The following is a 27,491-nucleotide window of genomic DNA, read 5'->3' as shown; positions in this document are numbered from 1 at the left end:
TGTTTTGTTGAAAATAAACTTTATTAAGCGTGGAAGTACATGAATATATGAGGCATACACGGAATGATTTGTGCACGAGAACAAGTGCAAATGTAAAATGCTTTAAAAAAAAGCTATTTTTGCAAACTGTCTCTAAAGCTCTAATACTCACAGTGCCCTTTTCAACAACGCATCGAGCAATCTTCCACATCTAGCTCGCTATGTAGTCCTAAACTTGAACGATGTCCTCAAAGAGCGAAATCATGCGTTTTATTTTATTTCTGTATTAAGGCACGTAGGACGCAGAGTGATACACATGAGCACACAGAGAACAGCATGTTGATAAAAGAACTATGAACTTTTGTAGCAACAAAGCAGAGGCAAGCATAAAGCATGCGCAAGCAATGTAAACTTTATGCAAGAAATGTCAAGCATCAAACATGTTTTCCATGTAAAAAAAAAAACTTGCCTGATGCAAATAAAGAATTCACCACAGGAAACTACGTACATATTACAAGTAATCATAAGCAAAAGGTTACACATTACTGGCACAAAAGCCTTAAACAATAAGTGATTGGTGAGTGCACAGGAATCACTAACCTATCAGTGGTCAGCAAAGCCTCAAATGCATATAACTAGCACTTCCCTGAAAGGGTCATTTTGTCCAAACCAAGCATAATAAGACGATGTTTGCTCCTGCTTTTAATGTTTTATAACATTGCAACAACGCAGATTTGGTTTCTGCTTTATTTTCAATTCTGCACTAGGCCCGAGCATAAGGTATAGCCAACCAAATCTTTAGCTAGCCTGTGCAACGGCCGCTTTTTCTGTGCTTTGCGAAGCAAACTTACGGAAAGCTGAATATTAAGCACGGGCTTAGTGAGCCTGTGCTTGGATTCCATATTTTCACAAGTTTGCCCCGTCATAAGCTGCAGGAGCACGGAAAACGCGACCGTCACGCACGTCAGCTTAAGATTTGGCCGGCTATAAAACCTTTCACAAAAGAGCACAACTCAAGAGATATGTGTATAAACTGTAAACCGTGAATGGCTCAGAGTCACTGCCTCTGATTTGACATGAGAAAAATTCATTGTTCATTACTGACTAAATAGCGCCCAGCTTTATGACGTCTGTGGCGTTTCCGTAAACTGTTCCCATGACGTCGTGAACACCACTTGCATGGTGCTCGCCTTCTGTGAGGTGAAATGCTTGGAAAATGTGTCGTTGCCTAGACCTTGTGTGAAGAAAAATCACATGGTCAAAGCTGCCATTGCACCATTAAAATTCATCATCATCATCATGTACCGCTTGTCATTTTCAAGATGGGTTTGGCATGCTCTCTTGACTAGTGACCGATGATATTAGCTGAGCTAACCACGGCCAACCCTAGAGAAACGTTCCAGTGACGAGTTCCACGGTTCCGTATGTTTTCCCATATGGTTCCTGTGAAAACCATACGGAGCTTGCGGAGTCTTCGGACAGCACATATGTAAAATTCGGAATTCATACGGACTCTGCATAAAATCAGAAAAATCACTTTGGATTATTGTGAAAGCTATACAGAGAGCATACAGACAGTGTGAGGAGAAGATATGAAAAGCATATGAAATTCCATATATTTGTAATTCATATCAATCCTTATGCTCGTATGCACCGTTCATATGAAACGTTTCTGTCGGAAAGTCGAGCCAAAAAAGCCCTCTCATGGCAATAATTATCACCCAGAACTTCAACCACCAGAGCTTCCATAATGACTTTAAATCTTCCGTTGCGCCGAAAAAGCACAACATGCAAGCGATCTCAATCAAGGTGCTTTGCTTGAAATAAGTGCTGTCATTTCAGCCTCACGACCGAAAAGTACACTTTGCGAAGGCAATTGAACAATGCGAAAAACTTTCCTTAGAGTGCTTGAAAGTGTTTCTGGGCAAAACTGGAGAGGTCTACTGCACCACCAGCCAAGCGTATGCCCTTTACCAGTTCAACTAAAGCTCCACGATCAGAGCGGAAGCGACCAAAACTGTTCTGTTGAAGAATTCAAAGCTCTAGTTTCACCTGCACCAAGACAACTGTAACATCGCCAACGCAACAAAGGTATCGTATCACAACAGCAACTACCGTAACATCCATAACCACAAAAGCTCTTTATGAGCAAGAAAATTGTCTCACATAATGTGAAAGCATTCAATTCGGTATCCTCCGTTAAAAAACATTTCTGAATCGTTTCGCCACTCTCCCCAGCGAGGCTGTTCTAGTTTCACTTCCGCTAAAGCCTCTGTAACCTCCCCAACGCAGCAAAAGTATAAAAAATATCGTAACACAACAACCATCGTAGCAACCGTAACTACAAGCGCTGTTTTCCGCATCATACCGTACAACAAACAAGAGAATTGCCTTGCATAATGGAAAAACACTTGATGAGGTATCCTCCTTGAAAAAGATCTTTCAGGGGTCTTGACAACTTCTCCGACGACTGCGGTGTGCATATCCGCTGTCACGTATACTGTACTCTGAACGGCGAGAATGACGCCTCTGTAATCTTTGGTACTTTTCTCGATCATCTTGCCTCTTATTTGAGTAGCGTCCATTATCTTCTGCGCGCTGAAAAAAGGAGGTCAGTTTAAATCAGCTTTCAATCGCGTACGCGATACAAGCCTTCTCAATTGCCTGCTCATATTTTACCTCCTCTCTCCTAATGCATTTTGCATGCAACGAAATGCAAAGCAAGATATATATGTACATACATAAGAACACACACGCACACACACGAATGCATACACACACGCACACAAAAACAAAAGGCAGAGTGACTACGAACATTAAATGGACAGAGACGACCTAAAAAGGTGATCACATACAGTTAATCGCTAGGTCTGAGTTGCATTTTTATTGGGTGCCAGCTGTGACATTTGGTTGTTACTGCGGGTAATGTAATAAAAACGAAGTTAGACAGGTAATGCTGTGATGCATTTAAAAAAAATAAATTTTAATGTGCTAGAATAAAGAAAAAGAACACATAGCATGGTAGGTATACGTTGTAATGCGAGGTCTTAGAAGAGAGACCTCACGGATACCGTTACAATATCTCACGTGAGGTACGTAATAGAAAAAAAACATCTAAAATCAGCGAAGAATAAAGAGTACTAAATACATTGAACTGTGCCCCCCCCCAAAAAATGTGCCTGCCCTAGTGGCCGTGTCGAGCGTGGTGGTTGGCCCTGCCTTGCAAGGAACAAGATGACGCGGGTTGCCTGTAGACTTCGGATACATGCAGCTGGCAACACAACCGCCTGATAAGAACCTCTGTGCCAGCTGGGTCCTTTGCCTCTGCTACATCATACACAGCTGTAAACGGAACACGGGGCACCTGAAGTCTACGACGATCGAACTGCTGCCGTCTCCAGCGGCATAGCCACCGCCATAACATAGGACGCTTACTGGCTTAGTTCATTCACTGGACATGCCCACCGTCGGTTTTCCACATACCTTACGTGCCGTCGTACTGTTTCCTGCAATCTCCGTTAATATACCACAATTGTGTCTTCCCTGTATAACACTTATGAGCAAACCTGGCCGTACACCGTCGCAATGTGCGAGCTTGTGAGAATCCCTCAGCAAGAGCACAGGCAAGAGTGCTGTGAAATCTCTGGATATACCTGAAAGATTTAATTACAGTCAACGGAACATTAAGTTTGCCGGTAATTCATTTACTAAGACTCTTTTCAAGGAAACAGCATGAACAGAGAAGAGCAGGAAGCAGACAAAAAAGCAGCCTGAAAGGTTATGGCGGAAGCACTTCCTGGTGTGCTTGGTGAATTGGATCCGGGGAAATAAAAACTCTGTCATCGAGGGCAGCGGTGAAGAACCCACAGGTCTCTCAGTTTGAAAAACTTCGAAGCTCGAGATTGCGGAGCAGAAAGGCAGAGAAACTGTCCAGTTCAGAATGGCACGAAGCATTGTGCAGCTGCTGAGAATGTGGTATTAGCCTCAACCTAATGGCCCCGTCGTTTGACGCAGCAGAGGGGGAGCTTTATGCTTGTACACTAGGGAACACCGATATTCGATCGTATGTGCGGAATCAGAAAAGCTGAGTAACCTTAAAGACACATCAGAGTTTTAGTCACCAGTCGTGACTGAAGTCCGAGTCACACGAACTCAGAACTTGGCCGACGCTTGGTGCGTAAGAGCTTAGCTTGAGTACTTGAGGATTCGTGTAGCTCTCATGAGCGGGAAAAAGGAGCAAATGCGAAAAGGCGAACAGTGCAACTAAAGGTCGAACATAATGACAATTCATTGCGCTTGTGTGCATTTGGTTCAGCACTTTCCTTGTATATTCAGAGTGGTTTGCACGAAAAACCGCGTTATTAACAAAGTTCGAGAAGACTGAATCAGTTTTGGGACAACAACAGGGACCCAGTTATGAAGTGTCCTGCCAACAAAATGGATACGTGCGGGAGCGATACTTCGCTAGGCATTTTCCTTGATGTGCATTGGCACAGTCATCAGGCAGGAAGATACAAGAGATAAGTAACAGGATTTCCTCGATAAACTCCGTCGGCACTTTGTCGAACTACTTCAGAAATAAAAGTGGAGGATCCGAAGATTGTTTCACCTGCCGACAGAAAGCAGGTGAATGATGTTACCTAGTAAGCTCGTTAAGTAAATTCTAAAAGCTGACTATTAACTGTGTAAGTTAAGCATCTGGACCTAGCCACTAACCCTGGCATGAGGCCCGGCCGGAGTCAGGGCCTGTTACCGCAGGAGGTCAAAGGGTAAATTGCTCACTGTGTGGAAGTAGAATCTTGCGACAGCACAAGTAAAAAAGTGGTAAGCGAAGCCACTGAAATGGCAATAATGCTTGAAAAAATTGGTTTTGTAGACAATAAAAAGGCAAAATAAAATGGGTCTGCTTACTCGGCTTTTTGAAAAGTGATCGCGCCAGTGAATAGACCCGAAGTTCCGAGACTCAAGTGAAAAGGGTTACATACAGGCGAAATAAACATTGCGTGATCTCTAGATTTTTAATCGGTATTTTTTACGGCGTGCTATGTACAAGTATTAGAACGCTCTCGAAGTAGCAGCAATTGCATTTTTTTTAATGAGCACGATTTTTCCGTTAAATTCATGGCCGTGCTCGCCACGTTTATATAAAAACGCAAAGGAAAAGCCTCTGTCTATCCCTAAGTTTGTGTTTGAAGACCCGAAGGCCTAAACCAATGCTCTCCTTCAATGGCGTTCTTCATAGCATACATGTGTGTTTTTGGGAGGCGAAGGCAGACCATCAATCACTATATTGGAACTGATGGCAACCCGTGTCGCGCTCGAATGGAGGCCGATCTTCAGCGGTTTTTATGGGGCTTCAAATGTCGAATCATGAGCGGTAACTAAAAATCGAGCAGATGCAGAGCACCTTCTAGTGATCGCTGACAGCTGAAACAGCCCAAGCCAGCGATTCTGTGCAGTTTAGAAAGCGAATGTACTCGTGGAAATGTTCTGTGTGTCAGGCAATATACAACGCTCCACTAAGAACGCCGCTGCAATGCAGCCCGCTGCTCGATTACTTGTTCTTTATAACTCCTATTGTATCATTCAACGCGGCCAGGCATGCGCATTTGAAGTTACCTGGACATCGCAGAGTAAGGTACGCTGGTGGAATTCGGTCGACAAGTGGCATAGTTAAGCTTTCTATCATTCCTCGTAGACAAAGAGCAGTAGCTGTGGTTAATTATTAACTTCCTTAAATAAATAAAGGCTCAGTAATTTTATAATCCAGGCTTCGTTTCAAGAGTGTCAATGCTAGAACGCCCCCAGTTTATTTTAACCTGCAATATTGAATCAAAAACCGTACAAAGAATGATGGTTATTAAGAAGGGCCGCAAGGTTTTATTGACTGTCTGTCTTGCGTTGTTATCTTCAACACTGATGAAACTGCTATGAGCTCAGGCGAAGTTCTCTTTGGGGCAGATATTTCGCAAGTAGATTAAGAACTGTGGAGGCGAGTAAGCAGCGCGTGACACAGGTACCCAATGAACGCCTTATTTGTTCTGACAACGCCTAAAAAACGAAGTTCCCAGGTTGTCTACCTCTGCTGAATGCGAAAAAAGCGTCAGCAGATGTGGCGAAAGCTAACGCGGTCGCATGACAGAACCAGGTCCTAGGCCGACAACACCTACATCCGACCCAGATGTCCCTAGAAGGCTAGATTAAACTGGACAACACTGTCTTCGGGCAGCTAGGCAAATGATCTCTATTAGGACATTTCGTGACGGTGACACTGTCATAGCCACCTCCTCAGTCATCATGTCAAGGAATAACGTTTCACTCGTCAGCAAGGCTATACATAGCAAATGCTCTAAATCGCATATAGCCGCCACTGCGGCTGAGTGGTTATGGCGCTCGGCTGCAGGCCCGAAAGACGCAGGTTCGATCCTGGCCGCGGAGGTCGAATTTCGATGGAGGCGAAATTCCATAGGCACTTGTACTGTGCGATTTCAGTGCACGTTAAAGAACCTCAGGTGGTCGAAATTTCCAGAGCCCATCACTACAGCGTCCGCCATAACCTGAGCCGCTTTGGGACGTTAAACCCAATAAACCGTGTCTAAATCGCACATGATAAGGCAAAGCTAGCTACAAATTTGCAACGTAGCTATCTCTCCTTTGTTCACGAACAAGGCAAAACATCTGAGAGCTTTTTCGAATGTGTTTGATTACCTGGAGTTTTTTGTCAATACATATGCACAGAAATTCACCACCGGACTTACGCATTTTCACGTTCCTCATAGCCCGAGTCAATTTGGGATGTTAAACCCTTATAAACCATATGTATTTTCAGGTGCAGCCACATTAAAAGATCGGTTGTTGAAAGACATCTGCGTTCCAGTGCGACAGCTCACCTTTGTAGGACTCCTGGCACGACGCCTATCAATGTCATCATAATCTCTTTGATTTTTTTTCTCCAAAATATTGACAACCTTGTCCACTTCTCCATCCTGAACGACGATATTGTAGACGTTCACTGTTTTAATTTTGATAAGAGGCCCAGCAGGATGCACTGCTTCTGGCCTCTGTTGTGCAGAAAGAAAAAGTATCCATTTGTAATGCCGCCCATGAGTGCACGAAAAAAAAACACCACTGAAAGAACTAAAGTTAAGTACTGACGTTTCCCGCCAGGATTCTGAGTAGATTTGCAAAACGAGTGTGTCCATTATATTCTGACTTTTGGCAAAACTCTTGCTTGCAGTGATACGAAAAACATCCTTAAATCCTTAAAAATCCTCCCTAAAACCAGTCCAATGCACAGGTTCTTAAAGCAAGACATCAATATGCTTCTGGCTACGTTTGTTAGTTTTGGCCCATGTTGATATTAAGCGCCCTCGAATAAAACAGCGTACATTCATCTTTATTTAGAATCTGCCATATTGGTGTGCAGTAGTTTTGCTTTTCATTAGTGCACGCCAATCTTCGTTCAAGATGAAGAACCCCACATGGCGAAAACAAACAGCCTTTTAGTGCTGTGTACGCGTCTCGTAAACAATCATGCATATTGGCACCTAAAAGCAGAGTTAAACGTTAAATGTTATTAATTTGGCGTACTCTTCCTTTTGGGCATTGCATAACTTTAAAAAATAGTTTAAAACGTCACTGTTAAGAGAATCTCAAGCAGCAAAAAAATGTTTTATTAGCTAGCGCCTCTTTTCGATTAGGCACATCCATTCGCATCAAGAAATGAGAAGTAACACATACCGTGCTCGATACTTGGGAGGGCGACCACCTTTCGGACGATCTGGGTGCAGGTTGTTCGAACGAATAATCAGCTGCACAGAAATAGAAACCGATTGGAATCAGTTTCCATGAAAACAGGGATTGCACAGGTCATTGTATGTATTAGGGATTTCATACATGGTTCCGTCAAACTGAGGCAGCATATGTTGCTAGTGGATTTGGAAAAAGCTGAGACATACACACAGGCAAACAGAAAAACACGGAAATGGGCAAGGCCCGCGACCTATACCCTTTGCTCTATTTCCGTTGCTATCCCACCAAAATATCAGCTTTAAAATGTGGCTGTTTGCTTAATTTTACTGCTGGGGCCTATACGTGAATGTGTGAGTAGGCCAGTAGTCTAAGCACCTAAAACCAAAGCATAGATTTCGTTTCGACCCTCAGAGATCAAAATACAATCCCGGTACATATACAGCCGGTAGTGAACGTTACTAACAATATGCGGGCCCCTCCTTGTGCACATACTTTTACCTTCATCTAGACCACTGTTACGGTGACGTACGGAATGCACGCCTGCAATTCAAATCTTACACCTCATGAGCGTAATCATCATAGGTGTATATCATCCCTCAAATCTAGAAAAGAAATGTGGGCATCACGCACGCTTTGGCAAACGAAGAATAACCGACATTTTGACCCTCTGTTTGCAACGCCAAATGCTGAGCATTGTTGTGACTTTGAGGTGGTCCCGTAGCACTCGCGACCCGTTTTGTGACAGTGCGTTGCCAGCTATCTTGTCGGTAGCGAAGACTCTGAGTCAGGCGTCGATGAGAATAACAAAAGGGGATTTTATACACTATGTACAAGTCATTATACAGGACAAGATCGGCACGGGGGCCGAGAGTTAACAGCAAACGCGACTGTTCTTGCACGGCGACGTCCGGCGAGACTCCAACGCATCACACATCTCACTCCACTCGTGAGCGGCACTCGCCTCACGGTGGGTCGGTCTCTCTGTGGATAGGGCTCCGGTAGATTGGCGTCTCTCCAGGCGGCAGCGTTGGGGCTTATAAAGCTCCGAGAAACGGTCGTAACTCAAACGGACCAATAAAAAAAAGCCAGCATTTGACAGCCGTCCGAGATGTCCAACCAGCGACCACGCTGGCCACCCGCTTCAAGTTTGCCGCGCGCGGTGACTTCCAGGGGGAAGGGAAACCGGCGCCTCGCTGTCTAGCAACTTGCTGCCCGTTTAAACATGTCGCTCGCTGATGCTTCTCAATAAGGCGCCGCTGCCTGGCGGCGCACCATCTTAGCTTGTCAAGGGAGTGTTAGGGCGCTGCTGCCTTGCGGCGCAGCACCGAGCTTGTCCAAGGGCGTTCGCAGGAGAAATTTTGCATCTTGTAGATTTGGAATCCGGGCTGGTTGTCCGGGCACAACAGCATGCAGCCCGTACGAGACAAAGATCAAATCGAAACTTTGCGAACTACTTAATCTCTTTGTACTCGAAATTACACTTATTGGCGATAGACAAAAACACAGGGCATAGAAGCGTCGGAACAAAATAATTCAGCGTTTGCAACCATTTTTCTCGACAACAAACTTTATTTTTTTCTATTGCAAGGACTGTTGAAAAATGCATTTTGCCGTGTGTCTAACTTATAGACCAGTCCACTGAAATTGCGCTTTCGATACGCTAATGACGGCATGATTGAGGCTTGAAGTTATGTGAAAAGAGCACGACAAGGATTACTCCACACCGTGGCCAGACACCAGTCCCTTTTTTCATGGCAAAGAAAAATTTAAAGAGGCAATAAATTAGGATACAGATCTAATAACGTAACTGCGAAAATCGAAGAGATCGTTCATTTCTAATCAATTAGGCGCGGAAGAAAGATTCCCGGAATCCAGAACCTGCCGGCAATGCGGTTGCCGACACCCGGAGGACATGCACTAGTGCACGCCAAAATGCCTGCTGTGTGGCGGAGACCACGCGGTGGGCACCAAGGACTGCAAACAACGCCTCAAGCCGGCAAGGGAGCTGAGATGGGGCCCCAAACAACAGCAGCGACGCGGATGCAGCCGCAGCCGCGGAAGACGGCCGCGATGGTTCCGGAACGAGAGCCAGGTCCGGAGCGAGTCGCGGAGCCGCAGCCGAAGCCGGGGACCACAAGGCCGGGACGAGTCCTTCCCGCCCCTCGGCAAGCCGGGCCAGAAGAAACAGCAAAAGAAGAGCGGCGGCACTAAGGTGAGCTGGAGAGACGGCCCTCCCAAATCGCTTTATGCTCCGCACTCAGACACAAACACACAAGACAACCAATTTAGGAAAGAGATTAAGAACCTTAAGCGCGAGCTCGAGCAGAGCCGTAGAGAGTCGAACGAGCTGAGAAGACAGCTCAATGAGCTCATTAGAGAGAAACAGGAGGTGAGAACAGGGCGCTCACCACGTAGAACACCAACCCCTCCCCCTATGGAGACGCAACAAAGCAACAATGAGGGAAACCTCGACAGCAAAATAGAAAATTTCATGGCTCAAATAATGGAGCAAATGAACCAAATGAAAAACGAAATTCAACAAACTCAACAAAAGTTTGCCCTACAGGAGCAAAGATTTAAGAATTACGTAAAAAATCAAAACACCCAAAGAGTCAATGACGCTAGAGACAGACTATTTAACGAACGAAGGTTCGGCACAGAAACCCAGAGTACAACCAACTTTAACCAATCATGGCAGAACACAAACAACAGCAATTAGAAATTTGGCAGTGGAACTGCAGGGGGTACAAACGCAAGCAAGGCCTCCTCCAGCAATTTATCCACACCCAAGCAACCCCACCAGACGTAATCATCCTGCAGGAAACTAACAACACCCCCGCACTAAGGGGCTATACATGTCAGGAAAACGGCCGTACGGCAACGCTCATAAGCAACAAAGTAGTAGCCATAGTGCACGACGAAATTAAAGATACCCAGATAGAACACGTAATTACGGAAATAATACCCAAAAAGAAAAGGAAAGCCAACAGCACCTTTATCGTAAACCTATACAGCCCGCCCAGCCAGACCAAAGGGGACTTTATCAGACTCTTTGCGGAGGTGAAAAAGAAGGCGGGACAAAACGCACTGGTAATTGCGGGCGCTTTTAACGCTAAAATCCCAAAATGGGGCTACCCCAAAGAGGACAAAAAAGGGCGCGGCATATGCACGGCGGCAGAAAGCGTGGGCTGTGAACTTCTAACCGACGAAAATCAACCGACCAGACAGGGAAACAGCGTGAGTCCAGACACGTGTCCCGACCTAAGCTTCGTCAGGGGTGCCAAGAACGCAGAGTGGGAGAACCTGCTCGAGAACCTTGGCAGCGATCACTACATTCTAAGAATCAGCCTTACGGCGGATCAAGTCAGGAGGAAGATTGGCACGGCTCAGCTAACAGATTGGGACGCCTTTAGAGCGCACTGCAAGCAGCTCGAAGGAGGAACCATCGAATCGGCGGAGAACTGGAGCCAACAACTAAGACAAATCCAGGACCTCTACACCAAAGAGGTAGTTAGAACAGAACAGACACCCGAGGTGGACAAGCGGCTACTAAGGCTATGGGAGGCAAGACGCGGACTCACCAAGCGGTGGAAGAAACAAAAGCTCAATAGAAAACTCAAAAAGAAAATTGCGGACATTACCAGGCAGGCGGAGGAGTACGCGAACCAGCTGGCAAGACAGGGATGGCAACAGTTTAGCAACTCGCTGAACGGCACCCTCAGCACGGCTAGGACGTGGCGGATCCTCAAGGCCCTCTTGGATCCGAGCAAAAACAAATCGGAAAGCAGCAAAGCGATACAGCGGCTAACCCGTCAATACCAAGGAACAGACGAGCAACTACTAGAGGAAGTCAAGGTCAAATGCTACGGCAAAGACCAAGTCGAAAGTTATAAAGAAGAATACCGCGGAGAAGACAACCCCACCATGGACAGACCCATCACGCGAGAAGAAGTGATGGAAGCGGTCGCGTCGGCAACAAAAAACACAGCGGCAGGAGCAGACAAGATCCGAAACTCCTTAATTCGCAACCTCAACGACGAGGCAATAGACCAACTAACCAAATATCTAAACACGCTATGGCAGGAAGGAAGAGTCCCGGCGGAATGGAAACACGCCGTCGTCGTGATGATCCCGAAACCAGGCAAGAAACTACAGATAGAGAACCTCAGGCCGATATCACTCACGTCGTGCCTGGGGAAGCTCTATGAGAAAATAATAACCAGAAGAATCCAAAATCATCTAGAAAAGGAGCAACTGTACCCGGACAGCATGTTTGGGTTCAGAGCCAACCTATCCACGCAAGACGTGCTACTCCAAATCAAGGAAGTAGTGCTCGAAACGATGCCGAAAGCGGGCGAAAACGTGGTCATGGCCATCGACATAAAGGGGGCCTTTGACAACGTGAGCCACGTGGCCATCATGGAGGGCCTGAACAACGCCAACTGCGGAAAGAGAACCCACGACTACGTCAGGGACTTTCTCAGCAACAGAACGGCAACGGTAGGGCTAGGTGAGCTAAGAAGCGACGTCTTCCACACCCCGTGTAAAGGCACACCTCAAGGCTCGGTCATCTCGCCCGTCCTCTTCAACGTGGCAATGATTGGACTAGCAAACAAGCTAAAGAAGATCGAGGGAATTCAGCACGCGATATACGCCGACGACATCACGGTCTGGACCACCCGGGGATCCCTAGGCGAAAAACAAGAAAGGCTGCAAGAAGCTGCCACCTGCGTGAAAAATTACACAAAGGAAAGAGGACTGCAGTGCTCGACAGAGAAATCGGAGCTCCTCAGAATCGGCAGACATCCCACCCAAGCAACCCTGGAAGTCACCCTCGAGGGTCAACTCATACCCGAAAAGAACATGATAAGAATCTTGGGCATGTGGCTACAAGGCAGCCGCAAATGCAGTCACACCATTAGCCTGCTAAGCAAAGCGGCAGAGCAGGTGGGCCGCATGATCAACCGCGTCTCTCAAGAGAGATACGGCATGAGAGAGGAAGACACCCTCAAGCTAGTAAACAGCCTCATAGTCAGCCGAGTTACGTACTCCCTGCCGTACCACGCAACCACCAAGGCGGAAAGAGAACAAGCCGACACCATCCTGAGGAAGGCTTACAAGACGGCTCTCTACTTACCCAGAAACACGTCAACCGAGAAACTGCTACAATTAGGCATCAGCAACACTTTCGACGAACTCGCGGAAGCGCTGCTGGGAGCACAAAAAGTCAGACTAAGAGGCACTCCTGCGGGACGGGCGCTCCTGAAAAGGCTGGGTCGGGACACTCGCGGACTGACAGACAGATACGCGGAGATGCCGGACCACCTTAGAGAAACCTTTAACGTTAAGCCCATACCGAGAAATATGGACCCTAACCTTCACGCACACCGACGCAAGGCTAGGGCGGAGTACGTAGAGAAAACGCTAGCCTCGGAAGAAAACACAGTATACACGGACGCTGCCGTCTACCCGTGCGGGTCAGAACACGCAGCCTCGCTGGTAGTCGTAGACAGCAAAGGAAGAATGCTCACGAGCGCCGCAGCAAAAGTCGCGGGCGCAGCGGAGGCCGAGGAAATTGCCGTCGCGCTGGCGGCAGCAGAAGGCTACAGAACCGGTCGCCCACTCAACATACTAACAGATTCGAAAGAAACGTGCAAAAACTACACAAAGGGCAGAGTCAGCAAAACGGCCCTTAGGATACTCGGCGGGGTAGCCCCTGCAGGGTTGGAAAAACTCAGACATAATTTAATTTGGATCCCAGGCCACGCGGGAATAGAGGGGAACGAAAGGGCAGACAGCTTAGCTCGAGGGGAAGCAATCCGAGCCGGGCAGTCACACGCCCCGGGTCTTCACCTTCAAGCCTGCGAGGGGGGATACACAGAACTTTTAAACCTATGCAAAGGCGTCAGGTTTAGATACCCGCCACCACACAAAGCTCTGACAAAGGAGGAGGCCACTGCTTGGTACAGATTGCAAACGAACTCCTTCCCCAATTTATACATACTAAGCAAAATGTACCCATCGCAATACAGGGACACCTGTCCGTGGTGCGGAGCCATACCCACACTCTACCACATCACATGGGAATGCGAACGTAACGAGGCATTTCACAAACACAAACACCCGAGTGCGGAGCAATGGGAGAGCCGTCTCACCAGCAGCGAGCTCACGGCCCAGAGGGCCTTTATAGAGCACGCGACCGGTGCAGCACGACTCAGTGGAGCCTTGGAATAGGGGCCCACCCTTGCTGAAAGAAGACTCTAGTCGCCGGCGCAAGCACGAAGACGACGGAGCCTTCGATCCGCGAATCCCTTTGGAAATCAATAAATGTTTTCACTCACTCACTCCCCATGCGCTCCGCATGAGCACGCCCGCTATATTCATAGCCACCGGAAGTTCAGCAATTTGCGATGCTCATTTATGTCACGCCGAATGAAGAAAGAAATTCAGTCCCACAAACCAACAACAGTCCTGATTCAGCATCTTATCACTGTGCACCCCGAGGTCGAAAAATACAGCACATTATTCGCACGTACCCCATCCGCTCTCCGCATCGGAAATGGATTCCTGCTTCGCCATCTCCAGCTCCGCTGGCGTTCCGTACCACTCTGGCTGTTGGAGCAGCGTAGCAGGCTCGCGCAGCCTTTCCACAGAGGTCGCTCCGACTTCACGTCAGCCTCTACTCCAATCAAGCGATGCACGCCCAGACAACGCGTGACCCTGAGTCATGTTAGAAACCAATCGGAGCTGTGCACGTATTGCGTTTATTTTTGGAGGGAAAATGTAGCGCGGCGCGAGCACCCTCTGCAAGCCCGGGCAAGCAGCGGCTGCCCCGACTAGTAGAAGAGGAGGAAGTGGGAGGGCCTGCGCCGAGCAGCGCGCGAGATGAGTCAGAGCAGCCGCTGCGGCAATGCAGCAACGCAGAGCGACTGTTGCGTCAGGTCGGCGCCGTCGGCGCTGCACTTGAGCAACGATGATACCGCACAGATAACCGGTTCGAAAACGGGGCGCCGGTTTTGCGAGCGAGGCTGTCAATAGAGCCATAGAAAACGCACTAAAAGAGTGCAGCAGCACTGGCTGTTTCTTCGCAGTGTGTTGCTGCGATGAGCGGCGGATGCTGGGGAAATGTGGGGACGCCCTTTCACAGGCAGATGGTGCACAGCTTGTGGTAAATGCGATATTATTTTACAGTCGACTGAATTAAATCTCCGAAACGAAAACTTCGAGTACTCCTGAAGCCGTTTCGAAGTCGAAGGCGGAATATAAAACAAGCTTAGTAGTGCAGATTGTTGGGCAAGCTGGTGACACGATCGACATATTCAAGAAAACTGCGCAAAATACGACGGGACACGAGGCACAAAACACGCACGCACACACACGAGCGCAACAGGGTCCCTCGAATACTTTCATATTTGGTTTTCTAGGAATCTGCTAAATTTTTTAGCAGCCGTTTCTATTTACTAGGAGAAAACTGGAAGCCATTGATTTAAAACTAGTTTGTTGTTAAGGGACGCTTATTTATTTATTTATTTTTTTGCTGTTGAGGACGCCCACTTTTCGCCAGTGATCTGGGCGCAAACAGCGACGCCTGTTTGGAGTACTCTTTTGGCAAAGCTTCGAGCTCTCTTAGATGAGCACTCAATTTTTCACGCCTGCTTATAGTGCCCCACACCTCAGCTTTCCTTTGGCTTCGCTCCCTCTAAGGAAAAAGAATAAAACAACTCCATACCAATATCACCCCATAAAATCTGCACTCCATGCTAAAGGAACGCTAGACTTGTGTTTTTTAGGTGCCCAGAGAAATTCCACTTCCTGCCTCTTTTGTTGCATTTCTGGCTGAAGTACCTGATTGGCATGATGCTTCACGTTGACCGCATGACCAAAACATGCAGATGAAGTAATCATGACATGTGACACAACGGTGCCGGTATAAGAGAAAAAGGAAAATGTAAACTGTGGAAGGTTCGCAACGGGGCCTCCTGTTATCAACAGCGCTGCGTGGACTCCCCATAATCGCTGGTTTATCACCCGCATTGTCGACGAATGATGAAGCTGCACGTTGGGATTTCACCAACCTGCCTCACACTCGAACATGAGTGAGATTGCATATGCCGCACAAAGTCAAGCTCCTGGCAAAAACTCAGGAGAGCTACAAATAGTAACAGCCAAACTCACCAAGTGCCTTCCTTTATTTTTCTATTACCAGGCTCGTGGAACAATGCCTTTTATCACAACACATAAGTACTCGAGTGAAAAGAAGCTCTAACTGCAATAAGCCTAAGTCTTAAGATGCAACCGCCCGCATGTGTAACGAAGGATTCAGCTACGCATTTGGATATAACCGACAAATTCCATGCTAGAATGTGCAAGTACATTGATATGACGTACTGGTAAAAACTCAGGGTAACTTTTCTCCTGCCGAAGCTTAGTTCTATTTTGTGTATGTGTGTCCCTAATCTTTTGCAGGGATGGTTTTTAATTAACATCGCCGCCTCAAGTAAAAATTGGCAAGAACACTAAGCTGTCACTGTAATGAAATAATTAGGCACAAAATACCTACAGGAAGCACTACACAGGTTTCTCAGATTCTTCCCCTGTCTCTGATATCTCGACAGTCCAGTCCACAAAATGTGCCCGGGTGGCTTGACTGCTGACATGAAAGACAGGGGGTCTGATCCCGGTCGCATTTCGATGGAGGCGAACTGTTAGAGGCCCATCAACTGCGTGATGTCAACGCACGTTAAAGAACCCCAGGTGGTCGAAATTATCCGGAGCTCTCCGCTACGGAGCTCTCCCATAGCCTCACTCGCTTAAGGACGTTAAACACCCTAAATTCTCAACCATTTCCGTCCATACCATGCTCGTCAGCTCAACGAAAGAGCCCTCTACAGCCAGCTGTGTCATGAATCAGTTATTCGGTAGGCATTAGAAGCCCCTATATACTGATGGTGGACCGAATGGCGCAAAGCAGTTGGTTTGAGGACAGTTATGACAAGTGCGTCGACAGACTTACGACAGTATATAACTTCGCGTGACCTTCAAGATATTTTATACTTTCTTCTTCCAGCCGGCGCGAAGTAAGGCAGACACTTGCATCGCGCACGCACAAACTAAGAGAAGTGGAGAAAAACAATCACCACCTGATGTAGGGGCTGGTTTGGAACTTACGGATTCGCCTGTACACGAAGTTTAAGTACCTCCGTATTTATTTATTTAGGTATTTATTTATAACACCAGCAATGAAGGTCGTTATTGGGATTGGCCGTTATAGATAGGACATTTCTTCGAGAGTTACCCAGCACACCGGCTGGCTGTCCCCAGCTAACGTTAGTGCGCGTGCGTGCTGTGCATGAGGGCTGCCGCTCAACGGAAAAGTTTGTCTCGCCTCGCCCCTCTGCTCGTCATAGTGGCCTCTGCTGGCTACTTTCTGCGAGGCGTCAACACATGCTGGCGGCATCAACGACAGCTGCGACGGATGTCCGAACTTCCTGGTATTCTTCCGGTGAGCGATGCTGGTTGTGTTTGTTTTAGCAAGGCTTCCTTTGATAAACAGTTTCCCAGATTGTTGTTAGCTTGCAGTGTAATGACTGTTGAGCTTCTAGTGTTTGCTCCTGGCGAGTTTCTTTTGCGTGTGCTTGAGTGTGCTTTTTTGTCATGTCTCCCAATTCCATTGGTTTTTGTGAGGTTTGTTCAAAACTAGTGCCTGATGAGAACGGTCTGAAGTGCCGTGAATTTAAGAGCTCTTATCACTCTGAAAAATGCTCTGTGATTACAAATAAACCCTTGAAAACACTGAACAAACCAATCTGGGTGTGCCAGACATGCTTGTCGTCGAGGTCTGCACATCAGAGGGATACAAAAAATTCTGATACAGACAGTGATGATGAAGGAAAGCAACAGACTATGAATCAGCTCATGAAAGCTATCCGTTCGCTGGATGAGAAACTTTCGAAGGTTAGTTCCAGAGTTGACAAGCTAGACAAAGCTATACAGTCACAGAGCTCGAAGAGTGATTCAGTGCTTGAGCACACTGAGAAGCAAGGGCAGGTAATTACGGGCATTGAGACTTCGATGGAACTGCTCGTTTCAAAATATGAAGAAATGAAGGTGTCTATGGCTTCGTATTCAGCTGAGGTTTCTGTGTTAAAGGAGAGATCAGAGGAGTTAGCGGGTTCTCTTGCGGGGCAGGCGGATACGCTGAGTTATCTTAGCACTGAGCCTTGAATAACCTGGAAGCCTACTCAAGGCGCAACAACGTAGAAATCCATGGTCTCAAACTTGAGCAAAATGAGGACCTTGATGTCTTACTGAAGGCGTTGGCAGGTAGGATGGAGATTCCAGAGAATACGCTTCAGTCCATAGAGGTTGCACACTGACTACCTGCCCAAAAGGGAAAGATACCAGCTGTGCTAGTAAAATTCAATTCACATACTACTCGGGAACAGTGGATAAAAAAACGCTATGCCCTTAAAGAAGAAGACGTGTACATTAATAAGAACCTGCCTGCTCAGACAAAGAAGTTGTTGTGGCAAACAAAACATCTATGGCCACATTTATGGGGGGGTTTTAACGTCCCAAAGTGACTCAGGCTATGAGAGACGCCGTAGTGAAGGGCTCCGGGAATTTCGACCACCTGGGGTTCTTTTACGTGCACTTACATCGCACAGCACACGGGCCTCTAGAATTTCGCCTCCATCGAAATTCGACCGCCGCGGCCGGGATCGAACGCGCATCTTTCGGGCCGGCAGCCGAGCGCCATAACCACTCAGCCACCGCGGCGGCTACAAACAAGACAGGAAGCAAAGAAGAAATCATACAAGTTTGTATGGTTGGAAAACGAGATCTTTGTGAGGAAGATCGAGGGCTCTGGAGCTATAAGAATTGAGAACGCATGTGACATTGATAAGCTTGAGCAGCCATGAGTGAGAACTTCGGCTCATTTACCGACTGGAATACACATAGAAGTAATTTGTTTAACTCTCAAGTCAAGTGTGCACTAGATCTTGTTTATATCAACATAAGGAGCATCAAAAATCACTGGAATTTATTAAATATCTACTTGTCTGATTTGCTTGAGTACCTTACATTGTACTTCTGACTGAAACTAATGTTAATGAGTATGAGTCTGATATATTTATTCTTCCAGGCTTTCAATCCTTCTCTTATTGTCATGCTTCTGGTAGGGGTGGTCGTGTATTAGGATTTGTTAAAGAATGCTGGCACATTGAAAGAGTAGCTTGTGCTTTTAATGCGGCAGAAGTAGTAGCTCTTTCACTAAGTTGTAAAGACGAGATGTTTGTTGTGCTAGCAATTTATCGCCCTCCTAACTCAATACTCGAAGTATTTTTTTCTGAACTTGCGGAATTTTTATCTCATTACAATCGAATTAATGTAACAATAGCTGGTGACCTTAATATTGACATTTCTGAAATAAGGAAACCTGGTGTTGAGCGCTATTTAGATTTAGTTGCTGCATACGGAATAGAGAATATGATTTATAGTTTTACCAAGGAAGAGGTAACGGGCTTTAGACTTACTCAGTCGTGCATCGACCATATAACGTCCCCGAATAACGTCGCCAACGCTTCAGTAATACGAAGAAAGGTGGCGGATCATTATTTCACAGTGCTGTGTGTTCTCAAGCAAGAATGGGAAACGTCGAGTCAGACCGTTAGAACGATAAAAATAATTGATAACAAATGTTTTGACGAGCTCGTCCAAACTTTTAATTGGAGGTCTCTGCTAACTCAAACTCGCATTGATGCTTATAACTCATTAGTAGCCAAGTTTGATGAGCTGTATGCTAATTCCACGAGGGAGGTTAAAATAAAGTTAAGAAATCCAGAGAAGAAATGGATAACGAATGATATACTTAAACTGTCTTATGAAAAAGGCAAACTATGGAATGACTATAAACAAGACGTTGAAAACCTTGCCTTAAAAGAGCAGTATAGGGCATATCGTAATAAGCTTACTGCTATGCTGAGACAAGCAAAGAAGCAATATTTTTCTGCTGAGTTTTCTAGGTGCAGCAGCAAATACAAGGAAAACTTGGGATCTATTAAATGAATTATTAGGTAGACAGAAGAAATCTAATTTGGATGAGAAGTTGCAATGTACTTTTATGAAAGCGGATCCTTTGAACATTGCGAATTCTTTTAATGATACGTTTGTATCATCCATTAGAGAACTTAAAAAACAATCGCTTCTACCATCCAACACCAGGGCAAGAAAATTAATTCTGCTGCATTTCCTCCTGTTGATCAAGAAGTGTTGTGGAACCTTATTAGTACGCTACCGGACAGCAAGCCACCAGGCTACGATAGGATTAGACTACGTGCATTGCGAAATAATTACTCCAAGCTTAAAGAAGTACTTTTACATATACTTAATGGTTGTTTTAAGACGGGAGAAATACCACCAGGCCTGAAGGTCTCAGTAGTAAGACGAACCTACAAGTCGGGGAAAAAGACAGATGAAACAAATTACAGACCAATTGCCATACTACCAGTCATTAGCATCCTGATGGAAAAAATTGTTCACCAGTATATGACATCTTTTTGTGAGAAGTATTTTTCTTTGAGTACTACACAGTATGGTTTCCGTCGTAATATTGGTACAGTTGAGCTTCTTGAAGATTGCTGTGATTTTATCAATGGTAACCTGGATAAGAATCAATTTGTTTTTGGATTATTTTTGGATTTATCGAAAGCATTCGACATGGTAGAGCACTCTGTTTTGTTACATAAGTTGGAAAGAATTGGATTCCGTGGTCCATACCAACAATTGTTTGCAAGCTATCTTTTGCACCGCAAACAAGTAGTAAAAATTAAAGAATCATTTAGTATTCTCTCTGATATTCAGTATGGTGTTCTACAAGCTTCTGTTTTGGGACCGTTTTTGTTTAATATTTATGTAAATGATATGGTTAACCTGAAATTAAATGCAAAATTGTTTCAGTATGCTGATGACACAGCTTTAGTAATATCCCATGAATCAATCTCACTCGCACTGGAACTGCTTTAGTAGATATCAATAAAATAGTAGACTGCTTATCTGGAAATCAAATATACATAAACAAAAAGAAAACTGTGTTAATATGTTTTAGGAATCCGCACAAGAATGTTGATCTTGCCCTGTCTGTTCGTCTGCGTGGTAGCAACTGTGCCAATTGTGAATGTTCGGCACTACCCTACTCGAACAGTGTTAAATATCTTGGCCTGTATCTTGATTCCAACATGTGGTGGTCTTCCAAAATTGACTATTTATTAAAGCGACTCTGTTCTCTTTCTGTCCAGCTTTATAGTATAAAATACAGTACATTTGCAAACATGCGTCAGACTGTGTATAGATCTTTAGGAGAATCTATACTTAGATACGGTGTTTCAGTGTGTGGTTCTTGTGCGCCTTGTAAGATCAAGAAGGTTGATAGTTTTCTGTGCAGAATCTCCACTAATTTATTGTATGGCCCTTCTCACGAGAAATCCAACCACAAAACTAGAATGGTTAAAGCAGGAGTTATTCCTCTGCATGACTTGTACGTGCAAGTGGTAGTTCTCAGAAATTACTTTTCAGTGCTGTTTAAACAGCCTGACAAAAAACCAGAGTCACTTAGGCACATAGCATGTTACAAAGTTCCTAGAGTTTATACCATCTATGGTAAAAAGACACGACAGTTCTATATACCCTACTATTTGAATAAACTACCTGCAAAGGTGTTGGGTTGTGATTCTATGAGGGCTGTGAAACCTAGACTGCAAGCGTGGATGGAAAGTTGCAATGAAGGAAATTACTGAGTTGCTTTGTAATTTGCACTTTGTTATTGAAATTTGTGTTCCGTTTATTGACTGCTAATTTCCTCTTGTTTACATGATTATCAATCGGTAATTCGTTGACTTAACTAATGCAATGTATCGGCATGTTTTATTGTTCCTTTTTCTTCTTCCTTTTTTTTTGCTAAGAATGGCAGCTGTATACTTTCAGTGTTTTGTACTGACCGCACATTGTTGCGACTGCCGTGGCCCGCCCACAAGCGCTTGCGCTTCTGTGGGCACACACTATGTACTGCACATACATATCTTTCAATAAAATTCCTGCATGTATGTATGTATGTAAAGAAACATGTGCAAATGCAATTCATTCTCACTGCAAACAAAATACAGGGGGCTGTTCTTCGAATACGGGGTGGGCTGTGATTAACCTCTTCATTCGTTGCCCACCTTAGTGCTCGAGGGTCCACTTCAAACTTCTGAAATATTAATATGCTGCTCAACAACATGTGATGTTTTAAGACGATGTTTTACTTTATGCTTCTTATGCAGAATTTCTTATATTATACCTGTTGCATTGCATTCAGTGAGCTTATTAGGTTTAGTGTTTCATCCTATCTGTGTTCTTTCTGCAGCAATACACCAGACTTGAACGATGTATATGTTTTTCGCCATGGCCCCGAAGGAACTAAAACATGATGCGTTAAGAAAATACTACCCCCTTGATCTGACTGTAAAAACTTCTTGAGTTCTAGATATATAAATTTCACCTATGTCACAGTTTTGTGACAGAAAATAGGATGATTTTCAGCTAATTTACTTGCCCCAGTAAGAAGAAAAAGGGGCTGCACGCATTGTAAGAAGACCATGATCAGCTACTAACGTTATTGTTATTACTATAAAAACTGCAATGGGAATGCATTATCCAGTGCACAAAACCGAGCCTTATTTAGCTGCTGGAATGTCTTGTCCGTACAGCTAAAGAACACACAAAAAAAGCAAAGACTGGCAGTTAAACCCCGAGACGGAATATAGTGGTTAAAATGGTGGCCCAGTGCATGGAAAAGGAATAAAGCTAGGCAAAAGCCTATCACCAGCACAGCCTGAAATGTAGAAGAGGCTCCTGGACCTATTGAGAGGGGGGGGGGGGGGGGGGGGGATAGAAACGAGTCGCATACTCTTATCAGAGTATGCGTGGGCATACTCTTATCAGAGTATGCGTGGTACTCCTTCTGAGAAAAAAAGCATATATTTATTGAGCAGAATTAGGCGGTTGAAGCAGCTGTTGTTTATGTCTACCTGGGGAGTTCCAGCTATTTTACAGCTTGACTTTTTATTTTAGGCTGTTGTCGTGTCGTCAGTGCATTCGCAATGTGGGTCGAGGGAGTTTAACTAAAGGTGCAAGTTCAATCTCCCGGTTTTCAGCTCCTGTACATTTTGATCTGTAGCGCTGCCTTAGCGCGTCACGTAAAAAATGTGTAGTAATCTACGTGCACTGTTTCGTTAATTACTTGTCTTCGAACATAACCTGCGCCGTCCTGACATCAATGTCATTGCATAAGACTCTGGCTGTCAGCGTGGTTGGGCAGAAAAGTATGTAGTAGAACCAAAATAAGAAAAAGCAAAGTGCTGAAAATTATTACGTAGATTTCAAAACCAACCTTACAGAGACAACAGTATTGAAACTAGCTTTAACGGTACCGGTCTTGAGCAGACAGATTACGCGCGTTTTGTTTTACAGCGTCTCTCAGAAGATGGAATAGAGGCTTCCACTTAAGGCACAGCATGTAATCATAATAATAACAAAATATAATAATAGCGAAGTACTCTTTGGTGCTCCAAACAGCACAAAAGACTAGCTTACGCTCGCAGCACTTCTTTCTGCTGCGGCAAAAACAAATGACATAACCAAAACGCAAACACAAAAAAAAACATATCTTTACCTGGTTCAATGAGGGCGTACTTGACGTCCCAAAAGAGGCCACCGCTAGATTTCGAAGCCGCATTGCTTGCTGACATTTCGGGAGACAGTGCTGTTGCACGGACTAAACGCAAATTGATCTCGCGGCGAAGGAGAGGAAATCCTTTCTTCTCACGCAACTGGTGAGGTTACAAGTCGCCGGCGTTCAGGCGCGCCAGGCAGCGAATGCTCGAACGGACGGTGCCCCTCTATCAACATGCCTGTCTAGCTTCTCTCTTGTTCTTTCGAAACATTTGCCGCAGAGGGCGCTAGCTTCCAGCTGTGCGTAACGTTGCAAGTAGCGCGTCTTATATGGAGGAATAAAACCGGCGAAGTGGCCGTGGACATGTGCAGCGAAAATTGAGTAATTTAGCCACTGGTTGGGGATAACTTGAATAACACAGCATTCGCACCTTCTTAGCAGACATTGTAAGCCAAGCGGATATATGCGCCAAGTAGCCTGCCGTCGAAGAAAACATAAATATCTTCGCGTTACATTTGTGTTGTTCACTTTATGTTTCGTTCATCTATGGCAGTAAAATTGCGCGACGTACAATTCTCAGTAGGGCAGCTTAAGAATCGTTCTTTGAAAGGGCAGTTTGTGAAATATATATAAAAAAAAAACGCGAGGTGCTCTGAAGGTGAAGAGATGTCCAGACAGCGAAAGCGCAATCGTAGGGTTGAGCTTGATTAGAAGTAACTTTAAATGAACAACAACCAACACTAATGATTTGGAAAGAAAAAAACAATGAAACGACAAAAACTGAGTTGCACCCACAAACTGCAACTCTATGAAAAAGATGTGCTGGAGGCTCACTAGAACATGCGTCGGAGGGAATCTGCGCCGCTGGAATTAATTTTCTCTCTATGTGTCTTATCAATGTTCAATTAACTTGCGTCGTATAAAGCTATAGACTACGTGCAGCCGGTTGGTTCCAATTCATTCAACGATACTGCGTGCTTCCACATTTGCTTTAGGGCCTTAAACCCCATAAAGCCAAATCAATTTATTTTGGAGACAACATCGTTTCACCTATATCAACTTTACAACAGCAGAACAAGGTATTTGCAACCAAAGCAAGTCCTGCAATATATTGTTAAGCTTGTGTGGTAGCAGAGCCTGCTACCACACCAGCTTTTCTTAGGCAGTACGAGACTATTTATGGGGGATATTGTAACACGACTTCATCCACACTCCTCTTTTCAGGTTTAGTAGAATTAAACTTGCGCACGTAAAGACAGTTTGATATTTCCTTTAAAATTTTCTGGGTTCCTTGTATTTTTTTGTGCAAAAGAATGGGTCGTAACAATGCCCCACTAACGTCTCGAGGTCGGATGACGGAACTGAAATTAATTTGAAATGATCCGCTTTCGAACGAAAGCTGCTCTAGCACGAACTGACAATCATAGTTACGAGGGTCAGTTTTCACTCCTTTTCATTTTGCACAAGAATGTAGGTTTTCATTTATGAACATGCGAACGTCAGAGTACTGCAAATAAGCATTAACAGGAAGTTTAAGGGCAAAACTGAAAGGTTTGTGGTTGTCTTCTCATCAACTTCCTAATCAATTATCTTTCAGATAAAAATAATTATACTACGGATTTCTGTACCATAATCACGCCAAATCAAAAAAGAAAACATTGCCATAGAGTTTTCCGGGTTTTAGTGACTGTTGGCTACTTCCTTATCATTGTCCCATAATGCTTGATACTTTCCGACGCAGTAAGATTAAGGTTGTTTTGGTGACGCGAATGAAACAAATTCTTCAATATCAATAACGATGTGCTGTTCAGGTGACGTCGCAGATGTCCACTGGAGGTCGCATGGAGATGTGGCGTTCTTTAACGATGGAATGATACAGACACTGCAGCTTGTGACTATTAGCTGTGAAAAGGACAGTTAGTGTCGGTGCTTCTGTGCTCTTGACGCCTTCCTTAAGCCTGTCCAGCTTGAAGTTCGTTTCAAGCTTTGTCCTACTTCGCGTCAGGTGGCCTAAGGTCTTGTAAGTAGCAGAGTGCACTTTTCGGCTGAAAAAATTTATTTATTTATTTATTTATTTCTATTTATTTATTTATTTACTTATTTAACGATACTGCAGGTCAATGTTGTGGCACTGTTAGGAGGGGCATTACAAGGCTGAGAGTAAAGAGGATATACAACAAAAAGAACGAGGATCGAGACCACAAGTTCAACGGTCCAAAAAAAAAAGGACAAAAATTCAAAACACAAAGGGAAAAATAAAAAAATACGCGCACTCCATAAAAAAAAGTTCACAGATCAAAAACATAATGCAATTCAAGGCGCCTGTGATTGATACAAAAATCAATCCAGTTCTTTCAGGAAGTCGTTCGATGCAAAGACAATAAATGTAATTCGTTCCAGTCTTTCACTGTATGAGGGAAAAAAACTGTTCTTATAAAATTTTGTTTTTTTTAGAAATCGGAACCAGTATTTATTGTGTAGTATGCCTTGTTCGCCTGGTAGCAGCTTGCTGCACGTAATTCGAAAGGTTTGACGGTTTTTTTTTTCCTGAAAAAAAAAAAGCAGGAGCAGCGGTCGACTTATTCTCCGGCGTACTTGTAATGTTGTAATCTGATGACCTTGCATGAGAAAAGAAGGAGAATCTAGTCTTCTATATTTCCCGTACATAAACCTTACCGCTTTTCTATGAATTCATTCCAGTTTTTCTGTATCATTCTCGGTGCAGGGATCCCACGTTACCGACGCATATTCCAATTTGGACCTTATGTTATGCATTGTATTTTGCATACTCGGGGGCATTTTTAAGCTTTCTTTTAAAAAAGCATAATTTTTGAAAACCAGAACCACAAATATCCGACATATGTATGGACCACGATAGATTATTCGTAAGCGTTACTCCTAGGTAATCTTATTTATCAACTTCGAGAAATGCACACCTGCCAATCTGAGCCGGAGTACCCGGGTTCGAACCCGACCGCGGCGGCCGCGTTTCGATGGAGGCGAAACACAAAAGGCGCCCGTGTGCTGTGCGATTTCAGTGCACGTTAAAGGTCCCCAGGTGGTCGAAATTATTCCGGAGCCCTCCACTACGGCACCTCTTTCTTGATTTCTTCTTTCACTCGATCCCTCCTTTATCCCTTCCCTTACGGCGCGGTCAGGTATCCGCCGATATATGTGAGACAGTTACTGCGCCGCTTCCTTTCCTAAAAAAAAAAAATTCATTTTTCAATGTGACAAGTAAATATGCTGATGGTTTTCTTTCATGTAACGTGTCGAGCAGTTTTTTTTCCTTCTTCTTTTCTATATCCCACTCTTCACACCAGCCATCAATTGCTTGGAGAGCCGCCTGTAGAATTTTCAGCTCTTCCGTGCTCGAGATTTATTTATTTATTTGTTCCTGAAAGGTCCCCAAGGGACATTGCAAGAGGGGTGGGCTGAAAAGGCAATGAACATGGATACAGATGATGTTCGATGGCGGTTTTGAATTTGCTGAAGTCGATGATGGTTGCCACTTCGGATGGAAGGTCATTCCAGTCTCGGGCTGTTTTCAGGAAAAAAGACTGGTGATATGTTTCGGTGCGGGCTTTCACAGGGTAGACGGCGTTAGGGTGACAATTACGGCAAATACGATGAGCGCGTGTGATAGGAATAACTTCGTTATTAAAGGTATGGTAAAATTTATGATATAAGGAAAGACGGGCGATCTTGCGACGACAGGCCAATGTGGAGAGATTAAGCTGAAACTTTAGTGCGGAAACGCTAGTGTGATATGAAAAATTATAACAAATGAATCTTGCAGCACGATTCTGTACAGATTCAAGCGTGTCAGTGAGGTTAGCAAATTTAGGATCATAGGCGGCGCATGCAAACTCCAATTTCGACCGTACAAATGTTAAGTAAGCAAGAAATTTTATGGAACGCGGTGCTCAAGCAACGTTACGGCACAGGTACCCTAAAACTTGATTAGCTGAGTTAGTTACATGGTGAACGTGTTGCGACCAGGTTAGATTTTTACTTTAATGGATGCCAAGGTATTTACAGGAATCTA

General features: G+C 44.9%; 2 protein-coding genes across 3 annotated transcripts in view; one reads left to right on the top strand and one right to left on the bottom strand.

Annotated features, from left to right (window-relative positions):
- Positions 1 to 23,678, bottom strand: LOC144099168 (uncharacterized). Of its 2 annotated transcripts, none has more exons than XM_077632294.1 (4): positions 23,444 to 23,678; positions 7,720 to 7,790; positions 6,870 to 7,040; positions 1 to 2,577 (listed from the first exon to the last, which is right to left on the bottom strand). In XM_077632294.1, exons 1-4 carry the CDS (start codon positions 23,517 to 23,519, stop codon positions 2,422 to 2,424), a joined length of 474 nt encoding a protein of 157 aa, XP_077488420.1. In that variant the 5' UTR covers positions 23,520 to 23,678; the 3' UTR covers positions 1 to 2,421. The 2 variants fall into 2 exon arrangements, with proteins under 2 accessions (XP_077488420.1, XP_077488421.1); XM_077632295.1 differs by lacking the exon at positions 23,444 to 23,678 and adding an exon at positions 14,268 to 14,457.
- Positions 14,610 to 27,491, top strand: part of LOC144099167 (putative glutamate receptor) — a 71,059-nt gene continuing 58,177 nt past the window's right edge. The window contains exon 1 of the mRNA XM_077632293.1: positions 14,610 to 17,233. Coding sequence (XP_077488419.1) covers positions 17,081 to 17,233 — 153 coding nt within the window. The 5' untranslated portion in view covers positions 14,610 to 17,080. The remainder of the gene's footprint in view (positions 17,234 to 27,491) is intronic.

This window comes from Amblyomma americanum, chromosome 7 (genome assembly GCF_052857255.1).
Source record: "Amblyomma americanum isolate KBUSLIRL-KWMA chromosome 7, ASM5285725v1, whole genome shotgun sequence".
Taxonomy (NCBI): Eukaryota; Metazoa; Arthropoda; class Arachnida; order Ixodida; family Ixodidae; genus Amblyomma; species Amblyomma americanum.
The sequence above is the reverse complement of the archived record's forward strand: the minus strand, read 5'-3'. Positions and strand labels throughout refer to the sequence as shown.